The sequence below is a fragment of the Ixodes scapularis genome, unplaced genomic scaffold (genome assembly GCF_016920785.2).
Source record: "Ixodes scapularis isolate PalLabHiFi unplaced genomic scaffold, ASM1692078v2 PGA_scaffold2__306_contigs__length_199485367, whole genome shotgun sequence".
Taxonomy (NCBI): domain Eukaryota; kingdom Metazoa; phylum Arthropoda; class Arachnida; order Ixodida; family Ixodidae; genus Ixodes; species Ixodes scapularis.
The window spans coordinates 135,611,041-135,631,916 of NW_024609857.1; the positions used below are offsets into that span (position 1 = coordinate 135,611,041).

The window sequence follows — 20,876 nt, forward strand, 5'->3', positions numbered from 1 at the left end:
CATTGATATCCTTGCTCATTCTTTAAGAATAAGTTTTATGAAATAGGCTATTCGATGTCGTTTTGTTATCTATAACAGAATACGAAAGACTTCTGATTTTCATTCAATAAAATTTCAGAGCTCGACTTAAGGTAAGAATGAAAAGCGTGTGGGCTGAAGTTAAAAAGAGTAGGATAGTTTTGTTTTACCCTATTTATTGCTCGGTTACCAGCGGACCGCAACCGGCCAGATCCATCCCCAGATATTTAAATTCGTGCTAACATAAAAAAACATGTTTTTCGTACTGTCGAATTGTCGATGAACAATATTTCTGACTTTAAAAATTACTTCAAATTGTTCATGCAAAAGCAAACACAGTTAGCAAAACATAAAATAAATGGGATGAATATGTCAGTAATCCAATAAAGCGGGACGAAAGTAGTTTGACTCGTACTACACTTTTTATGCTCTGCTCATTGTGGTTGATATAGAAAAAGAGAGCCAGAATAATATAGTAGGGGTGTTGGTGAGCTGGTGAATGTTAACCATGTTGAATAAACCTGAGACTAAAGCAGAAATTAACAGATATGTCGAAGAAACAAGGACGTCCTGTCCTTTTCTGTTCCTTCCCCTTATATGCTGATTTCTGCCCCAGTCTCAGGTTTATTCAACATTCTGTCAGAATGCTACATTTAACGAGGTAACATAAGCTTGCTACACATGGAATGATCAATATTGTTCTCCACATAAAACTCACTGAACCGTCCCCAACTTAGATCTTCGCGGCGTGTATATGTTTCTTGTAGATCAGTTTTGCAGTTCTCAAAAGCATTGATTGCCGAGTTTTGACAACATATCTGGTTATTAAAGCTAGTAAAGCTCTGTTCGCAGTTCTTACGGGAATCCCCATACATAATGGCAACACTCTCACGTTGGTGAACATGCCGACCAGCGGAAGGTGGATTGTGATCAAATTCTGTTTGTGCAGCTGTGGTAAAAATTTCAATAGTATTCATGCCAACACACTTTAATGCATACATAAATTGAACGCTATTGTCATTATGCATTGACAGGTAATTGATTTCAATGCAAAACTTGAAGTGATATCGCTCAAACTTATATAGTTGTTTTTAATCGCCAGGCCCTCTTTCAAACCCGCCTGAAAAATCGGCGCCAACACGTAGCGGTCTCAAAGGATTAAAAAGGATATAATTTTGTAATTTAGTGGTACTGTTTAGCGTATAAAGATTCGAGGCATAAGTACTTTCCTCTGAAAAAAAACAAAAAAAGTAACATGAATTCTAGTGTCAACGGCGTACTATGATCCAGGGGGTCCAGTTAGTTAGGGTGGGTCACGTTGCGCCATCTTCTGATAAGAGCAGAGGACAAACGACACACTAAATCGAAAGCAGACGACAGCGTTGTCTGCTCGCTGCACCTACCGGGGTGTGGCGCCACACGTATGATCCTCGCTAACTCGGTCATTTACGTCGTCGTCTGCCAAATGTCGGTCCCAATTTCACACATTAAACTTTAACACAATCACTTTCCCATGTCAAATTGGATGCACCATTAAAGTGTACCAATTTGAGATGGGGAGGGGGGCAGGGGGGGGGGCGTCTAGCAAAGTTTAGTAAGTACACTCAGTCACTGCGCAGGCGAGCTGCTAGAAGTTTATTAACACAATTTTAACATCCTTCTTTATGATGACTGTACCCTCCTTTATACTTTTTTTTCCGCCCCAGTCTCAGGTTAAAGTCATCATGATAGACCAATTGTACAGTGAGCCCGGAAATCTAAAATAATTCAACATCTTGAGCCACGGCTGCATTCTGAAAGCACTTTATCTGAGACTTCGGTCTACAAAAGTGCACCGTTGAATCGATAAAAAAAAATTTAATGCACCATTCTCTTGAGATGCTCTGCACGAGGTCTTATATCATACAACACACATTGGTATATTTAATCTATCTGATTATTTATTTTTAAACACGATTATTTAAACTTACATTAGCTAATGCACGTTACCATTCTTTTTTTGTTTTTCAACATTTTGAAAATATTCGGAGCTCTGGTGATAAAACGAGTTCTACGGTGCCGACACGTTTTACGACACCTATGCCTCCAAAGTCTCTAGTTCTTTTTTTTTTTAAGAAACTGCAGTTCATCTCAATATTCAATGTCCACGTTTAACTAAATAGGAGAGATAAAAAACTTCAAATTACAACAGTTCCAATATTTCCCAGGATCTAAATAAAACTAATATGCGTAAATTGAGGTGGCCAGATCACACGCTTCATATAGAGCGTTAAACCAATTGAGAATACAAATTACTATATGCACTCTTATAACGGCCTTTCAGATGAGTAGAGCGTCTGGAGACCACTCGGTACTATGTGTGTTCTTAATCCTTGTATATTGGACGGTAACTCAAACAATCATTCGTGCATTTCTTTTTTTTTCAATTTGAATTGATTGGATATTATAAAAACTACCGATGTATTGAAAGTACTGATTTGAACCGCTAAAAATAAACGACAAACTTTTACGCCCACCGGTACCCTCGCAGGGTGAAGTGTAAAACGGCGCCGTTGCCGTGTTTCCGCTAACAATACCATGCTGTGTTAACAATATGTTTTTCTTAGTGGAAATATTCATGAAGATGTAAACTTCACTTTTTTTACTCTGCGTTGTTGAACCTAATGTTAAGAAGTACAAGTAAGCATCAATGGGTCAAATTTTTAAACGACTGTACATGGTGTTCCATGACTTTAGGCTATAAGTAACCATGACACAATGGTACCGATTTTCGATATTTGTTTCACCTGTTTTGGACGGTTGCTAAGGTCTAAAACATTAATCGTAGCCTATTTGGTTTAAATGCATGAGAATGGAACGTTTTGCAAAGAAGTCTCAGTAGAAAACTATACACTTATATTAAACATTGAGCGGCACTGAAGTGTTTAGTCTCGCGTACATTGAGTGGAGCATGGCGCAAAGATACGCCCTGAAAGAAGTCCGTAAGGTCCCTTTCCTTCAGAACACACACAGAGAGAGAGAGAGAGAGAGAGCGGTTCACGGCAAACAATATAGTGAGCCCTTCGAATCACAAAGCTAGAAATAGGATTTATTCTAAATAAGGCGATGTGCCCAGGCACAGCAAGCCAATGAAATATTATGCGTAGTATCAATGCATACATCGCCCGTTTTCGTCCAGTCATATTCCGAGCTTGACGTTATTACCTGAGATTCCTCTATCCTTAGCCGTGATTGATTGTCTCCAACTTCTAAAAGAAGAAAACCAACTCACACAATTTTTTTTCAATAGTGTATACTTGTGTCTAAAATGTTTCGAAGATATGATTCGCTTAACTGCGATACCACATTAAATCGGTGCTCCAGACTGCAAGGTGCACATTTGGACAACTTTGACTCCCTATCCGTGCAGACATTACGAGTTTACAAAGACTGCCATTGGACGCAATGCACGCGAAGAAGTCGCTTCTTTTGTGAGCTTTCCTTTCATGGAGCTCTTGTCCGTGGCACTAATTTTTCACTTTATGTCCTATCCCCAGAAAGGAACTTAAAAGGGAACGTCCACTGTAGTCTATTCGTGGACGGACGGTGGGCGTCCTTATTTGGGGAAACTTAAACAACACGGTCGCTCGGCCGAGATTATGAGGGGAGTTATCTTCTTATGACAAAACGGATCAGGGTTCCTCGAGCAGTGAAGTATCCAGCGACAGACCAGTGGACGGAAGCCCAGACGTTTCACCTAACACTGCATTATTCGTCGTCGTACCGCGATATTAGTGAGTTTTGTATTGCGTATACGACCAAACGCAAGCGCTATGCGTTTGAATTAGCGTTGCGTGTTCCACGCTGCGCATGTGCGAAGTCGCCATGCGCCAATCTAAGGCCGCGGTTTGGGCTTCGCGAACGCGCAATGTGGAATACGCAACGCTAACGCAAACGCGTAGCGCTTGCGTTCACTCGGATACACAATACTAAAACACACTAATAACTGATATGGCTGCCTATGTATTTCTCTCAGTATGGCCACAAGTATCACCTACTGCGCGCTCACTGCCCTACATCATTTTGTCGGACCTATTGTCACTGAAAGCTTAACAAAACAAAGGACTTTGGGAGTGCCGAGCTCTACGTCATTGCTCCGCTGGCAATGTCGAGGCGGCGTCAGCTGATGAGAACGCTTAATATCGAATCGGAAGGCTAGAAGCGTGAACGCGCTGAACCACGCCCTGCGTTTATTAGGCTCTCGGTGACTTACCAATCGAACCTTTTGCGCCGGACAGTAGAAACGGCACTTACTTTCGCTACCTTCGCAAAGAGAAATGAGATGATTTAGACAAATCTGTGTTTGTGCCTCGCATATATTCTCAGGATACGTTCGGCAGCGAAATCACGAAATAAAATTGGGCGAAGAAATATGGCAGCGTACTAGATCCCTTACCCCCCCCCTCCTCCCCCCCCCCCCCTCAAAAAAAAAAAAAGAGCTTTGAATGTTGAAAACAGCAAAACTGGATCTCAGGGGAAAATGAAATCAATGTTACAATTATCAATAATCTGAAAATAGTAAAAGAAAGCTTAGTTCGAGATGTAATAAGCCAAAGGTTAGGGCGCAAACGAGCTGGTAGGGGTTAAACATTTGGCTAAAAACCCCGAGACTTGGACCTGTCGCAGTTGAGACTTTGTGTTTGTCCCTCCCTTCTCGTCCGACCCCCAAGGGTTTTAGTCAAATGTTTCCTTCGAGATGCTGTCTCTTTGCTTTTCATTGTTCGTTGCACTCTTGCACATTACCGGCTTATTTAAACCCATTCTCAGCTGATTTTGCTTGATGTTTGATTTCAGCGTTAATTGATTACGGTTTTGTGCGCGCAGTGGTTGGCCGCAACACCGAGTTTCTTTTTTCTTACAAACCTACAATTTCGAGTTTATTTGCGACTCGCTCGAATTAGAGACATCCAGGAAAGACCTCCGATATTCCAATATCTCCTAATACCCATCGCGCATAGGCTAAATAGTGTCGTAATCATTCCACGGAGAACAAAAAAAGTTTCGTATCTCAGGCGCCACCATGTGAAGGAGACGGCAACTAAACAGCACCAGAGGTTGAGCACACCGCCGTCAGAGGGTGCCACCAAACCGTTCAATAGCCGTCGTTTTCATTTTTTTTTTTTACCGTATGCACTTGCGATGGGGTATTCAGAATCTAATTTATTCCGTCCGGCTCAGAATACTCGAAGGGTTTATCTTTTTTGCTCACACTGGGGGGGGGGGGGGGGGGGGGGGGGGGGGGAATGACGTATAATCGGATGCTAAGCTCGCGCGATTTCTGACATTTCAGAAGGCAGGGGCCTCGTACAACAACTGCCGCCTCGTAACGGCTATTGAAAGAACAATGAAACAATTTTAGACAGAATTTTACTGAATGTATATCGTTTATAGGATTAAAAGAAAACTAGCACACAAAATAGGAAGGCTTAGCCCTAACTTTCGTCACGCAAAATTTGGCAAATAAAAGCGGAGTATATCTTATACTATTTCCCTTGAACGATCACAGCTAGGCTAAGTGTGTAAGTTGGTGGACTAATAAATGAGTTTTGGCGAAACTTTCTGTAATGGGAGGTAGCTGGCACCGCGTAGCCAAGTAACTCCAACATTCACAGTGTCGGAGTTTGTTTGTTTTCCCCTCTTTTACGAGCAATTCAGTAGAGTTTAGCATCCTTATTCGATACGCGTAGTGTGTAAATCAAAATGTGCTAGCAAACGATGAAATTGTAGATGAATACCATCGACGAAAATGACCGAGTTTAATATCTGGTTGCATAAACCACAGCCTCAACGAGATCATGAAAGGTTTCTCCACGAGGAATTTCATTGGAAATTCCTATTACTTTGTTTCTAGCGTTTTTCGTTCGCAGCTTAAGATATCCATTTAGCATTATGTACAGAGCAATCGCCACTTCTCCCGGGCTCTTTCCGGCGCCGAACTGCTACACCCTTTGTCAGGCGAGTTCACGTTTTGTCGCGTGGGCGTACCGGCGTACGGAACAAGACCCATACTTTCACTATACGAAAATATTTTAAGCTGCACTTTACTCCGCTGCGACGTAAACATAGCAATGGCGTTGATCATAAAAGCGTCGCGTACCAACGAGTCCTAACAAGCAATCGGCGTTCATGAAAATCTCAGTAGGTGACGTCGTTTCAACGTCCTGGCGTCGAAACGTTGACGCAAAAACCTCGTTTAGACGCAACACGATGATTGACTTACGCGGCTCCTTCGCTCGGCTTGGAGAACTTCCGTTTCCGGTAGAAAAGCATACTTTACGTCAAGGCCACGTATTAAATGTCGGTGGCCGACTCCGATCGAGTCGAGGATCAAAGCAGACGTAAGTTTTTACCTTTTTTTGTGTAAAACTGGAGGCAATAAAACGAAAACAGGTTCCTGCTTCGGGTTTCAGAAATATTGGATATTAATGGGGTTTTCATATTGAAAAAAGGCTGGAAAGGTATTTTTATGGTATTTTTTAGATTTTGTAGAGCGAAAAGGAAGTCTCGAAAAGTTGACTTGCAAACTAGTTGTGTATAACAAAGCATAATTTATCACAAAACCACGAGACTGGAAAATGACGAAAAACGAAACGACACACAAATTCTCAAACAGGGTTCTGTGTTTGAGACTTTTTGCATTGTGTCGTCCTTCGTTTTTTTCCAGTCTCGGGGTTTTATCTTACATGAAATCTCACTTGTACGCATGGTGGAAACGTAGTGTACAGTTTATAGATCATACTTGAAGAAAACTCCACTAAAAGGCGCGGGCAGGAGGTAATGTGAACAGAAAGCGTTTTTTTCTGTTAAACTTGTTTAGTTGTGTGACGTCTTGAAGCGCCGTTTTTCTCTGCAAGTTTTCTGTGAGTATTCGCTCTAAACATTCGATTTAAAGTACCAATCGCGCAAAACATCCAACGTTTCGTCTTGAACTAGTTTGTTTGTTCTTTCTCACAAATATAAAACACATTTTAAACCAAAAGCATAGCTGTTTCGGTGTTTCGGGCGGGTTTCGCTCTGCTGTCATGACAATGGACGTGCGCGTTGCCCGACCGGTGATAAAACTTAGAGATTGGAAGACAAACTTCAAATTTGTGTGTGTGAGCGTGTGTGTATGGGGGGGGGGGGGGGACTATGGGTGAAATTTGATATTAGATATTCAGACAGCGACGGCGTAAGCGCGGTCTGCCATAGTATGGTGCCACGAGTCCGCTCTATAAATGGAAAACGTTTTGTGCAGTAATCCTGCTAGTCCTCTGTTTGTAATCCGTATCATGTGGCGGCGGAGAGGGATCTGAATTACGGAACGCTTTCGTTGAAATGCGCTGCAAAGAATTGCAAAAGACGACAAAGAGATATTTATGTTCGTCGCGTTGCCTTTGCCGTCTCTCTGATGTATATTTCTTCGCGGTTCTATTCAACTAAAGCAACTAACTACCAAACAGCCCAATCCCGAGCAGTGTTGAAATCAGGACGCCTGGGTTTGGGGAACCGGGACTCGATAGTATAAAAACAAAATCAATCTTTTCTCTGGGAATTGATAATGCGTTTAATTTTGAAAGATCCAGTTTTCAATAAAATTAAGATTTCTGGTGGTATACTCATTGTGATCACGTTGTCTATCACGAAAGTTCGCAATGAGCAAGATAGACCCAGCCTCTTACCTCCACCCAAGTCTTTGCAAGGTTGGAAATACACGAAGTACGTCTATTGGTTCGCTTCTTTACTGTGGACTCGAACCTCGGGAAACCTGACGTGACTGAGCCTCATGTCCGCCCTTGAGGCATAAGATGTAGGTAGCTTTGAAACTGGGCAGAAGACCTACGCGCCTGGTTTATTGGATTACGAATATTTCAGACAGGACCTACACGAACCGAGCGAGCAAAAAAAAAAGGGGGGAACCTGGTGGACTGCAGACTTATTTACTTGCGAAACACGCATTACGAACCGCTGTATACTAGATTACCTTTTTAAAGCAGGGTATATCATGGAAAAGCAACCGCTTATGTCTGTATTAGCGTGTTTTTGCTTAGTCTCAATTCGCAGGCAGCTTAATTTTTTTTCGAAGGTCCTGGGTTTCAGTCGTTCAGGCGCAGAAGCATGGCCATTCACTCAATGTCGGCCCGGGCTGTCGTCGGAATAAAGGCACTGGGTACAAATATCGTTCTCATGATTGTTTCTTGTCTATATTGAGACCCTAAGGCTCCTTGCACCAGCGCAAATACAAAACTGTTCAGTGGTTCAGGGGTTGAACGATTCAGTACAGCTACTAGCTTTGAATTAAGAATCGCCAAGCAATCGAACGATAGTCTTCCTATCGTTGCTTCCAGAGTGTGTACTCTGCGATGGACTCTGTTTTTTGTTTTTTTTTTATGAAATTTCTAAAGCACGAAAGGGAAAAACAATAACAGTAAAGTATTAGAGACTTAGTTGTGCCTATATTAGAATAGTGCTTCATGCGCAGGTACGTCTACTTGAATTTGAGTGCTGGGTTATTCCCTGTCAAACGTCCCGTCGAGCTCGACCCCTTCCAATTTCTAAAAAAAAAAATATTCATGGTCTCTTGTCGCAATGTCTGAAGCTACGCCTTAAAATATTTTTGGCGAAAAATATTTTTTTGATGACGTGAGCGCGGTTATAACTTTTAAGAACAGCGTTAAACTAGGCATCACTCAAATGAAACACCTAACAATATTTTTACTTAAATTTGCACTTCACAAGCCCAACCACATTGTAAGCTGAAAGGCTTACAATGTGGTTGGGCTTGTAAAGTTTTGTTTAGTTTAAAAATTAAAAAAAAAAACATTTTTGAAAATTTTAACATATTTGTTATTTTATTAAAAATATATAATTGCTCCCGGGACTTAATTAAACTTTTTACCGGCTGCCCCTGCAGGTATATAATCTATAAAAAATGTTTAAAACCGCTCAATTAAATATCTCGGGAGTAAACAAAAATCCTGAAGTTGCAAAAAAGTGCGTTTTGACGTGTAAACAGCCGTATATTTCACCCTGAGTTGGTTCAAGTAACAATAGAAAATATGGTGGGTTTGGAAGAACAATCTATAATCTTTTGATTCTGAAAGTTTAACCGAATTAATTTTTGTTTAAAGCGAGAAAACAAAGTTTGAAGTTGAACTCTCGCACCACAACCCGGCCTCTTCGCCGCACAGCACGCCACCTGGGACGATAGCTGACACGATTAGGGCCAAAGAAAGAACGGAGTTTTCTGCCGCTTCCCCTTGTCCGTCTTTCCGGCTGCAAGGGAAGAAACGGCGGGTATCGTGTAATAATCGGAAGTGCCGCCAGCGCGTAGCAATAGCAGGCCCGTTGTGCCCTTTGTGCCCGAGGACTTCTCCATGCCAGGCCAAAGGTCCCACGGTCACCTCCGATTCCTAAAATAAAATTGATGGCCCTTCACCGTAACGTTCGTGGTGCCTCTCTAACATATTTTTTGACGAAAAACAAATTTCATGGGGTGATGGCTGTTTGAACTAGTAAAAGGGGGTGGAACTAGGAAGTCATTCAATAATTGATGAAAAGTAAGACTTTTTGACGAAACACTGGTATATTTTTGCCTAAAAAGCCATACGGATTTTAGATTTATATGTAATAAGGATCATGGTTATGGAATTTGGTATGCTCGAAGCAGTTTTAAAAATAAGGTATATATGGGCATTTTAGCATATTTTTAGTTTTGTTACAAACTATGGCTTTGCAGCATGAGACTGTAAATACTCTTATTGACAGCCCCGTAGGTATGCTGTACACAAAGAAGGTTTCAGGCCGTACAACTAAATATCTTGCAGAAAAAAAAAAATGTGCAAAAGTGCGTTTTGCTGTTTAAAGAGCCGTCAGTTCTGCCTTGAGGTGGCCCAAAGAAAAATACGTAACATGGTGACTTCTACAAAAGAGTTTATTTCCTTTTGTCCTTATACGTTTAATTAAAATTATTTTGTTTCAAAAAGGAAAAACACATTTTGAAGTTGTGCTTTCGTGCCGCAACCGGGCGTCGTTCCTTGCGCCTCTTCTCTGCACAGCACACCACCGTCGAGCCCGGCAAAGCGTGCGACGGTGTCACGGTGTGCGCACGCAGGTAGAAAGCAGGACTTCGAGTTGTCGGGTACACCTTGGTGGAAAGAGGCTTTTTTCTACTCGTTTTGCGCGGCTGTGTCCTCCTGTGGTCTTCCACCGTCCTGATACGAGCAAATGCTTAGCGCTGCCAGGTAAGAGCATCCACGAGTAACCTAGCTGTTTTTTTACGTACACCTCGCAATCACTCTCTTCTAGACGTCAGGACAGATGTAGACAGGAACACAAAAGCCCTGTAAACGGACAATCTCATACGACGAGGCGATGTGGTGTTAGCGAATACGCGCGGTTGGAGGCGCACGCCTCGATTGTGTTTAAATCGGTTTTGAAACGGCAAATTCTTGCGTCGCTGAATAGTTTCGCTTTTTACCGAAGTATGCGTGAAAGCTAGATTTCGCGGCAATTTTATTGCGTTTCCATTTTAGAAGAAGTCCATGTCAGCTGATGCCGCCCGTATTAGGCCTCGCGTTTCGAGCCGCCCTAGGGTACAAAGGGCACAATGGGCGTGCTATTGCTACGCGCTTGCGGCACCTCGTTTATTACAGGATACCCGCCGTTTCTTCGTTTGCGGCCGGGAAGACGTGCAAGGGGAAGCGGCAGAAAACTCCACTTTTTCTTAGGACCTAGTATTGTAAGGTATCGTCGCAGACGGCGTGCTGTGTGGTGAAGAGGCGTTATGCAGCGACACAGGATTGTGGCGCGAGAGTTCAACTTCAAAAATTATTTTCTCGCTTTAAACGCACATTACTTTGAACAAACTTTCAGAATCAAAAGACTATCGATTATTCTTCCAAACCCACTATATTTTGTATTTTTGCTTGGACCACCTCATGGTCAAATAAACGGCTGTTTATGCGTCAAGACGCACTTTTTTTCCAACTTCAGGATTTTTGTTTACTGCGAAATATCTAATTGAGCGGTTTTAAACATTTATTATAGAATATATACCTGCAGGGCAGCAGGTAAAGAGCTCTATTAAGTGCCGGAGCAGTTATATATTTTTAGTAAAATAACAAAAATGTTTAAACTTCCTAATTTTCTTAGTTTTTTTTTAATATTTAAATTAAAGAAAACTTTACAGGCCCAACCACATTGTAAGCCGAAAGCCGTGCAAATTTAAGAAAAAATATTGTTGGGTGTTTGACTAAAAAGCTGATTTTTCATCAATTATTGAGTGATGCCTAGTTTCATGCTGTTTTTAAACAAAAAACCGCGCTCACGCCATAAAAAAAAAAATATTTTCGCCAAAAATATTTTAAGGCATGGCTACGGACATTACGGCAAAAGGCCATGAATTTTTGTTTGTTTTCTGTTTTAGAAATCGGAAGGGGTCGAGCGCAACGTCTGGGACGTTTGACACGGAATGACCCTGCTTTCTTGCGCTCGTGCTTTGGCAAAGTAGCTTATCCTAGATACAGTTCAAGGCGAATATTTCATGCGTATGGGTTCACGTTTTAGTTTCTGCGGAACTATAGCTCTTGTTCTCGCAGTATCGCAGTAAAGACGCAGTCCATTTGTGTCATTCCAAACGTTACGATGTAAGTATATGCATCTTAAAAACACATGTCTTTCGCACGTCGCGCTAGTGCATTTATTGTTTTCACAACCACTCAGTTCACCCAGCCTCGTTTAAGGAGAACAGACATTTTTAAAACACTTAACGTTGCAATCTATCTGTTTTACGAATCTTTTGAACAAATTTTGACGAATAAATAACGCAAGCAACTACCAAGCCGCCATCGAATTGCTCGTATTCAATTAGAAACCACTGCGTACGGTGTCGCTCTAGGATTCCTTTATTCAAAGAGTAGTGGGAGAAACACCGATCTGCCGAATCTAACGCAGCCGCATGGGGTTAAACTTGGAACACCACCGAAGTGCGTTCACCAAAAGTACATCAACCACCCCTTCAGGAGTCAAGAAGGCGTGTTGAAATCCGGCTCGAAAAGTGCACCTGCTTCCCTCACAAAAAGAAGTGTACCCTCAGATGAATCGTAGGATGAATACTGGTAACCGGGATTGCCTCCGCGTCTTCTCTGCGAAGTCCTCCTGCCTCTAATGGGATAACATTTATCGCGAGTTCCTAAACAACATTTAGAAACAAATTTCATTTACCACACAAAAAAATCTAGGCAACACAGAAAGTTCAGCTTCTGCCAGAGTATAGACCTAAAAGTGAAGATAAAAATACACGTATTTTTGTATTTTTAGTCCGATAAACTGGGTAATAACAAAAATTGTGAATTTGATCATACGCAGAATGGAGATACATACCCCAGCAATTTTTTTTTACACGAGTACCGTTCATATTAACAACGTCATTTTATCGAGGCAGAGGCTTTTTGAAGTTTTCCTCAAAGAGGATTGCCACCGGAGTTAGTCATTACATCTTGCCTCAGCAAGACTCAGGCGCGGATTTCTGGGGAAGGCTTTCAGGGGGGGGGGGAATACATTTGGCTGAAGGGGTGGGAGGGGTGGGGGCGAGGCGTTGCTTAGGTTCATTTGGCCTACCTGATATTTGCTATGTTATCAGGAGCTCACCATTTTTCTCCGAAAACCGCAGGTATATGTAACTTTTTTTAGAATAAAAGTTCACCTCGGGGGGTTTAGAGAGTGCAATCCCCCCCCTCTCCACCCGCCTCATTGAATCCGCCCGAGGGAAGACCGTCACTCGCCACAGATGGGTAAAATTTATGGCTGAAACTGCATGAAATAGAACTCAGGTGGCCACCTTTATTAAGGGGCTAATCCAAAAGCTCTTGACACCTAATAATAACTGCCTAAATCTGTGCCATGATTACGTAAAGAAGGAGCTAGGACATGTATCAACACTTCGTGTACATAAAAAAAAAAACCTCACGTGATTTTGTTTTTTTCCCAGTTTATTGGTAGGATTCGGATTGACTAAGAACCCTGGCGGGAACCTTCTTTGAGGTGTAACGTGTCACTGGGTTATGTGCTTGGATTTTGCGTACGAAAAAAAAAACATGCTTCACGTGTATTTTCTTAATTTTTATTTAGTTCATTAGAGCTTGAAAGAGTGGCTTCACACATTGATCGAATAAATAAATTGGTTTTGTTTTTTTTCTACATTTTCATGAGAGACATTTAGGACAGTAAGTGATTTTTCGCTCAGTGCATTTGCTGGTGGCGCAGGATGTCATGTGCATCTTCAAACATTTTGAAAGTCTATAGGGTTTTAAATTACGTGACGTGTATGCTATGTTTTGGCATGCGGTTCCCTCCTGTCCATGTTTATTTACGGGGCACTAAACAGTGACTTTCTTTTTTTTATTTCAAACGAATGTACACGTTAATTACTATGCCGTTTTTCACAAATAAAGAAACATAGAGGTTGTTGCCGAAAAATTGTTTCGAGAGATTACTGAAAAGGCTTTTCGCCGTTCTTTATTCATTTTTATTCTCTCGACGTACTTTAATATCTGTGAAAATGCTAATTGTTGATATACATACTTTACTGTTAAAATTGGAACGTGACTTCGGGACAAAAATAACGGCACCAAAGAAGCAGAAGCTTCAGCTCAAGCTGATGGCGCTCGGGCTACGAGCCTCGTCCAGGGCACCGCCACAGAAGCCAGTAAAATATGTTTATCCTGGCAGTCGGCCGTTCAATTATTCGGTGCTTACAGAGTCCCGAGAATGAATATTGCTTACCGCACAAAACGGGTGAAATTCGCCACGCATGACCAAGTGTTTTTTATCCTAATTAAAAATTATCCGAAGAGGCGGAAAGCTACCAAATTTAGTATAACTAATTATTCTTAATTGGGCAATTCTCAATGTGGTGCAGACCTGATGTTGTAAAATTTGTTCTAAGTGAAAATCGCGCTGTTTGATTTGCCGCTGAACCGGTGAACAAACTCCCCGGTCGGTTCCGGCTGTCAGTATTTTTTTTCTCGAATATGCCTGAAACTAATTAACTATACACTGAGTGTGATTTTATTCGAACACATTATTTTAAAAAAAAGGCGATGAGACTTAGGCGAGTGCCGTCTTCGCCACACATTTATCCGTCTCGGCGGATATTAGATGATGGGATAATCGTGTTGCTAAATTTACTAATTACCGAAGATTCGCTTATTTTTTTTATTGATTGATTGGGGTGGTCATATTGTAATTGCATTTTCTACGACATGTATCAATATAGGCCAGACCAATATAAAACTTCTGCGAAAAGGTGATATCATTTTTAGTTATTCATCGATTTTCGCGCGGTTTAAAAATTTCCCGCTTAAAGAAAGCATCACGCCCGACCTACAATGACGCTTGGAACAATGGCGTAATCGCTTAAGTCACGTCGTCACTTGTGTCGTCGGCGCACGCAACAAAGACATGCTGCCCAGAAAGTGATATGACTGAAATGACGATGTCACTGTTCCAGACATCGTGGTAGGTAGGGCTTGCGACGTTCCTTTTAAATGTTTTCCTTTTTATTAAGGAACGCGAAAATCGAGCAAATAAAATCTAAAAAACCGTTGCACTTTCTTATATTCTATAAATTGGTCTGGCCTCTAATTGTAAAGCAGGGAATGCTGCAATTCCAAGATATTAAAAAAAAATAATTCAAACGATAATTATAAGCTATTAGTTCATAATGCGACTTATAGTGACGATTATCTCCTCATCTAATGTCCTCCGAGCATGATAGAGACACGAAGACAAAAGTCGTGATTTTCATTCCCCTTATTTGTAAAAAAATCTGATCGAATTAATATTAAAATTCTCGTATATGCAATGGTAGGTTTTGGCAGCAACTTTAATATTCTTTTACACCAGTTCCATACAAAATCAACAGTATTAAAAAAACTACTTTTAAAGGCATTGGTCACGCTAAAAAAATACACACGCAGTTGGTATAGATGCCATATAAATGTATCATTATAAACGGACACTCAACAGGAATTATTTGCCATAGTATTTCTACAGCAATCATTTTGAGTTTAGCATGTGGCTTCACATTTTTGTTGTTACTAAAATTATTTATAAACACTTTTTTTTCACAAAGTGAGACACGAAGAACGTTTTGTAAGGGGAACGTGCTTCTTATTACAAGTTACAAGAGCGGTCTTCCAGGTACATGTATCACATGAAATTTCCGGTTTTCTGACTTTTCTTAGACCAGCGGATGCAACGCCTCATCACAGTGCACCTCAAGGGATTGAATAGAACGTTTCGTACAACCAGAGCCGTCGTGAAGCCGTACTCACGTGGGAGGACTGGGTAAGGGAACTTGGTGTATCTTCCAAGTGGCCACGGACATTGAGTTCTCATCGGCGGCATAGCACCTCCACAGGCACTGGATCAGAGTAGCAGCCGGCACACGCCGTCGGATCATGTGCTTTTGACGCTGCTGCTGTTGGACCTTGAGCGCAAATCCAGAACCCAGGATGCCCTGCAGGAAAAAAACAGGACTGACCTCAGACGCTGCTCAGGAAACCCCCGCTACTGTGCCTGGAGCGCCTCTGTGACCGGTTGTTTTCACCGCGTCCTAAGAAGTGGTCCCTCGATTCTCGCCTCATGACATCATTTAATGTCACGTTGCTTTTTATCATAATCCTGCAGGTGGAAGTGAGTGCGGCGTACGCCTGTGCTGCTGCAGGACGATCTCTGCTCAGACAGTCGATGAACATCAAAGTAGGCGCACGTTAAGAAGCCACGACGACAGCGACCTTTGCTTCGCTCGTTTTTTCGCCAGCATTTCTACGACCAATTGCCTGGCTCGCGGCGTTCGACAGAATGACAAACCGCCTTCAGCGACGTAATGTATTGCCCTTTCGGGCCCACTTTTGCTGCATGGGCTGGGAAGGACGGCAAACAAAGACGCGAGTTGAAGATGCGTTCCAGACATCGCTCTCTAGATGCCGTTCAACGCTTCAGAGCAGACGATAAAGTCCGTCAAAAAAAGACCCAAGAAATAGAAGCGGGTACCTACGGCTTAGTGAAATGCGCAGAGAAAACACGCGAGACCTAGTAGCGGAAATGGGAAAGGAAAACAAAATATTACAGGAGTACACTTAAGCCTGCTAACGTGTAGGATTGCGAAAGCTTTCGTATACGTAGCGTATTCTTTCAAGCTGCGCGCTCCGCTATTCTCTGCAGATGCCGGCCGCGGGCTCTGGGAAGAGACGGCTGTACGCTGCTGCGGCGGCTCGCGGGAGCAGCGCCAGGAGTGCGGGGTGGCGTTCCTTAGAACTATCCGCCGCGCGGGCTGTGCCGCAGCCATTTTAAGAGCCGATTTGGCGCAGAGGGAATTTCCTTGTCGTTTTTCGCGGTTACGGACAACGCCGGCTCCGCTCCATGGGACAGCTAATGCTTTCGCATTAAAAACAGGCAAGCGGGGGGGGAGGGGGAAGGGGGTAAATACACGCACTTAGAATTACGAATACGACACACCGTTATCATTACCTGTCGGGTGACTGATGCCAGTAAGCAATGAACTTTAGACTGAGAACGGGCTTTGCATTCTTCCCAACTAACCTCTTTCCATTGACAGCTGCCTTGGACCAGACACAGAGAATGTATTTCATTGAAGAAAAAAAAGTGAAAGTTGTTTGCAATCCCCTGTAAGGTCGAATTAGAGCGCAGCTATTGAGCAGGAGGAGGGGAAGGTATGGACAGGAGGGTATGCGGCTCCTCCTTATCCCCGAAGGAAAAATCCATCAATGTAACGCTGTTTGGCAGTCAATGTTTTCTAGTGGACCGCTGACTGTGCCTGACTGTACGTCAAGCATGTCTGATTGGCCAACAAGTTACTCTGACCGACAGTCAAACTCCAGTCAGACCCCGCTGGTCGGCTTTCTGATGGTTTCCTGGTGGCAGTCGGCCGCGGCGAAATGCCATCAGGATGTCCTGGTGGTGATTCTGACTGTACATCGATTGTCTCTGACTGTACGTCAGAAAGCTTTGACGTGCAGACAGAAGTACGGTCAAAGGACGTAAAGTTCGTTCGGATACCACTATTTTGTCAAATCTATGAATACAAAAAGTAATCTATGCACGAGAAAACGGTTTCGGGACGTGAGCCCATAAAACCGCTGACGTTAGAGATGTGACACGCAACCGACCGACAACCATGATCAGAAGCCCGCCGAAGCCGCCGAAGCGTCGAACACGACACTTCGCACTTCGCTTCGCCCATAGAGGCTTCGCCGAGCTTTCATGAACGATCGCTCTCGACTCGTTTTGTTTGCCCGCTTGCTCCAACCTGTCGATCCTGCCCGGGCTCTACAATGTCTTATGTTTTAGTAGAATTTCTACTCGACAAGACCCAGCCTCTTGTGAGTTCCGACGATGTAAGGGACTTTAGCGGTGTAGTTGAAGACGACAAGGTGTACCAGGTCTACTGGGCCGATGACGCGCGAACAAAAGGATCATTCTACGACGCGAAAGTACTCTACATGGCAGGTGAGTAGAACTGAAGTACGGCGAGTGATGTACGAGTGCTTTCATAACATGCTGACGGCTTAACTGCATTTGCAGCCGAAGCATCTCGTATGAAACGAATAGTCAAATCGAGTTTCTGTAGCGGTGGCGTAGCATAGCGGTTAAGGTCTCCGATTTGTACGCAAGCGGTCGCGGATTCGATCCGGGGTAATCCTGCTTTTTTTTTTTTTTCCTGGAACATTTTGTTTTATCGGGGCATTTGGCGATATTTATGAGTGCGTATAGCTTTACTCTTATATAAATGCTGCCCTTGATGATGAAATTCCCTTGACAGTGGCAGTCAGACGTCATCCGATGGACCATCAGATGACGTCTGATGGTCCATCACGTTCCACCAAGGCTGCTGACTGGCAGTCAATGTCCCAAATTACGTAGCTTGATGGAATTTTCAATAGGGTCCGTACCCTCCTCTCCTGCTCCTCTCCTATTTAGCGGAAAATTTTTGCTCAATTTTTCGCTAAATTTAGCGGGAAATTTAGCGCCCTGCCCCCCCCCCCCCCCCGCTACATTTAGCGGGGGGGGGGGGGGGGCAGGGCGCCCCTCTTGCCGTTCCGGCTGGTACGCCCATAATTGCTGGCAGGGTACGAGTTTAGGTGCATGATTGAACAAGGCAGAAATCTTTTTCTCCGAACATCTGAATGCCATATCAAGACTTCAAAATATCAGTGCGGCGGGTATCGGATGTTTCCAATACGGAAGTAGTAAACTGTTGTTTTATGACTTTGAGAAAAAATAGTGAATAAATTACTTTGCACAAACTCTCGTGTTCTAACCCCAACTCTGACCCTACCGATTAGAGGTTGGTTGTATATATCTGTTTTAGATCAGTCCCTTACTTTCCGATCGAGCAATTAAAGGGGTTTTAGTGAGTACATGATTCTAAAAAGTCCGTCCTTATGAGGGCACGTTCCCACTTTACGTTCTTTTAGAGTGTCGTGGATTTAACCAAGCGCTGCAGGATTATTTTATCCTTACATGCACATGAATCGTGCTTCTAGATACAATGTTACACATTCACGTAATAAGGAATTCAATTATATTTAGATAAGCTTTTTATCGCACAGAGGCAGTTTTCTCGTCGCATGCATCCTCAAAAATCAAGAATATAATTATCCATATGTGTTCTTTCTTAAAGGGACCATGAAGGCAGTTTCGAAGTTTTATTCGACGATTGAAATGAATATCAGGCACGTCTCAGATACTGTTGACCAAGTTCTAGCCCGACGCACCAATCGAGCAAACATGCGCGGTAATAATAGCGCCGGGAACGATGCCTGAGACCCCACCGAGGAGGCGGCAGAAAGGTGAACTAAAGTGCGCCGAAGCGTGACGACAACGGGCTCCTCGTCTGGCGATTGGTTCAAACGATAGACGCGCTCTTGGTTTTGATTTCGGTGGTGAGATGTGATGAAAAATTTTTATTTGAACGTTGGATAATCTTTTGAAGTTGTAGTTGGGAATTAATAGGTTTCATACCGTGTATAAAAGCATAATCTGAAGCGATCCCTTCGTTTGTCACTGGTTGAACGCATCCCGCACTGCTACCTTGGGCGCGTAAAAAGCATCGAGCAACCATGGACAAAAAAAAAAAAAAAAATGAAGAAGGTACGAGCGCCGGGGGCGGCGGACTTTTGGTTTTGGTTTCGTGCGTCGTCTCGAGTTCGCTTTGCGAACTGGTGTCTCACCAATCATGCCGCGTTTTTGTGCAGTAGTAGGTTGCGCGAAAGGTCGGCTAAAGACGTGCGGTCGATCGGGCGACGTCAGTTTGCATAAACTGCCGACCGATGCAGCAATGCGCAGCATTCCTGCATCAGTCGCCAATCCTGGGTTCTGCGTCCTTAGCAGCATCTCCCGTTCAGTCGGCGTGAGGTCGCCGAACGGGAGCTCAAACTCGCTTGCGAGCGCGGCGTTGTCGTCCATTTCTTCCAGGTTTTCTTCACAGACCGCCATGCACTAGAGCGGACCACGGGAACCACAATGATTGTGCACTAAGTCCTACCGATGCCGACAGTGCTCCCTGACGTCACTTCTCTTTCCTGAGACGAAAAAGGGAAGAAATATGAATGCTTGTTTTGGTTTCGCAAATTTATTTGCAGGTACAGAAATAAGAGACACAACGTTATAGAAAAAATTGTGTGGCATGCCAGGACACCAATGCTTCCGTAAACACCTTCTTAAAAAAAAAAAAAATTAAATTGCCTTCATGGTTCCTTTAAAGGTTAGCTGCAAAGAACAAAAATGTTTTTTTTTAACAGCCTATTTGGGACAAGCTTGTAACAAAACAAATATTCCGCGAAAAAACAAACCTTTTCTAGTAAAATTTACGCCACAGGACGTAATTTAGTCAGAGTCAACTTCTCCACATTTGAAACTCCTGCTGTTGCAACGCGCGCGGAGTGGCTGGAATACGTCACTCCGTGACATATAGCAGCCACTACGTGGCGTATATCGGACGAAATAGCCGCAAACTAAAATCAGTCTCGCGCAATAAATATTGCTGTAAAAAAATTTGTTTTTGGCGGAAAAATTGCTTTGTGACATGCTTGTCCCAATTAGGCTGTTTAAAAATAGACTTTTTTTCTTTGCAGTTACCCTTGAATAAACACTCCCCCATTAATTTGCACATGCCCGTTTTCTTAAGAATATTCCCCCAAAAAGCATATCACGACATTTGGTCGCGTTTATAATAGGCTAAAAGTCGATGCATGACTATATTCTAGGATATTGAATTTTACAGCGGAGCTCTTAAGGGCTCTTAAGGGCTTTGTGTCCGTGGACAAATAAATCTCGAAAAAAAAAACCTAAAAAGCTACCGCCATCTATGAGTGACGGCGGCAACCGGAAAACCGGCTTGCCGGTTGTCTGGTTGTTACTGTCGCTCATAGATGGCGGCAAAAGTATATCTCCGCTGCTCTTCCTTCGTCACCAAAGTGGAAAGGCTGAAAGTTTTTTTGTTGTTGTTGTTTTAGGTTTTATATAACTTTTTTTTTTTTATTTCAGAAAAAAATCAAAATCTACTTCAGTGCTCTTTTAATGTCTCTCCTGGTGTTAGTGTTTGTAACTTTATGAAAAACGTCCCTCTAGGTTCGGGCTCTTGAATTGTGAAACTCCGTCAATGAAACAATTTGCTCACTCTTTCTTTAATGGCTAAATCGATGGCATGAAATAACAAACATTTAAAACGAAGCTTTAAGGCGCTGCGTGATAGTCATTCATGCATTCATATTTTCATTTCTAACTACCCCATCGTTCCTTGTCTTAATTTT

General features: G+C 42.8%; 1 protein-coding gene across 1 annotated transcript in view; it reads right to left on the reverse strand.

Annotated features, from left to right (window-relative positions):
- LOC8032439 (potassium voltage-gated channel subfamily KQT member 1) overlaps positions 1 to 20,876 on the reverse strand; it is a 101,339-nt gene that overhangs the window by 55,569 nt on the left and 24,894 nt on the right. The window contains exon 7 of the mRNA XM_042291554.1: positions 15,375 to 15,559. Coding sequence (XP_042147488.1) covers positions 15,375 to 15,559 — 185 coding nt within the window. The remainder of the gene's footprint in view (positions 1 to 15,374; positions 15,560 to 20,876) is intronic.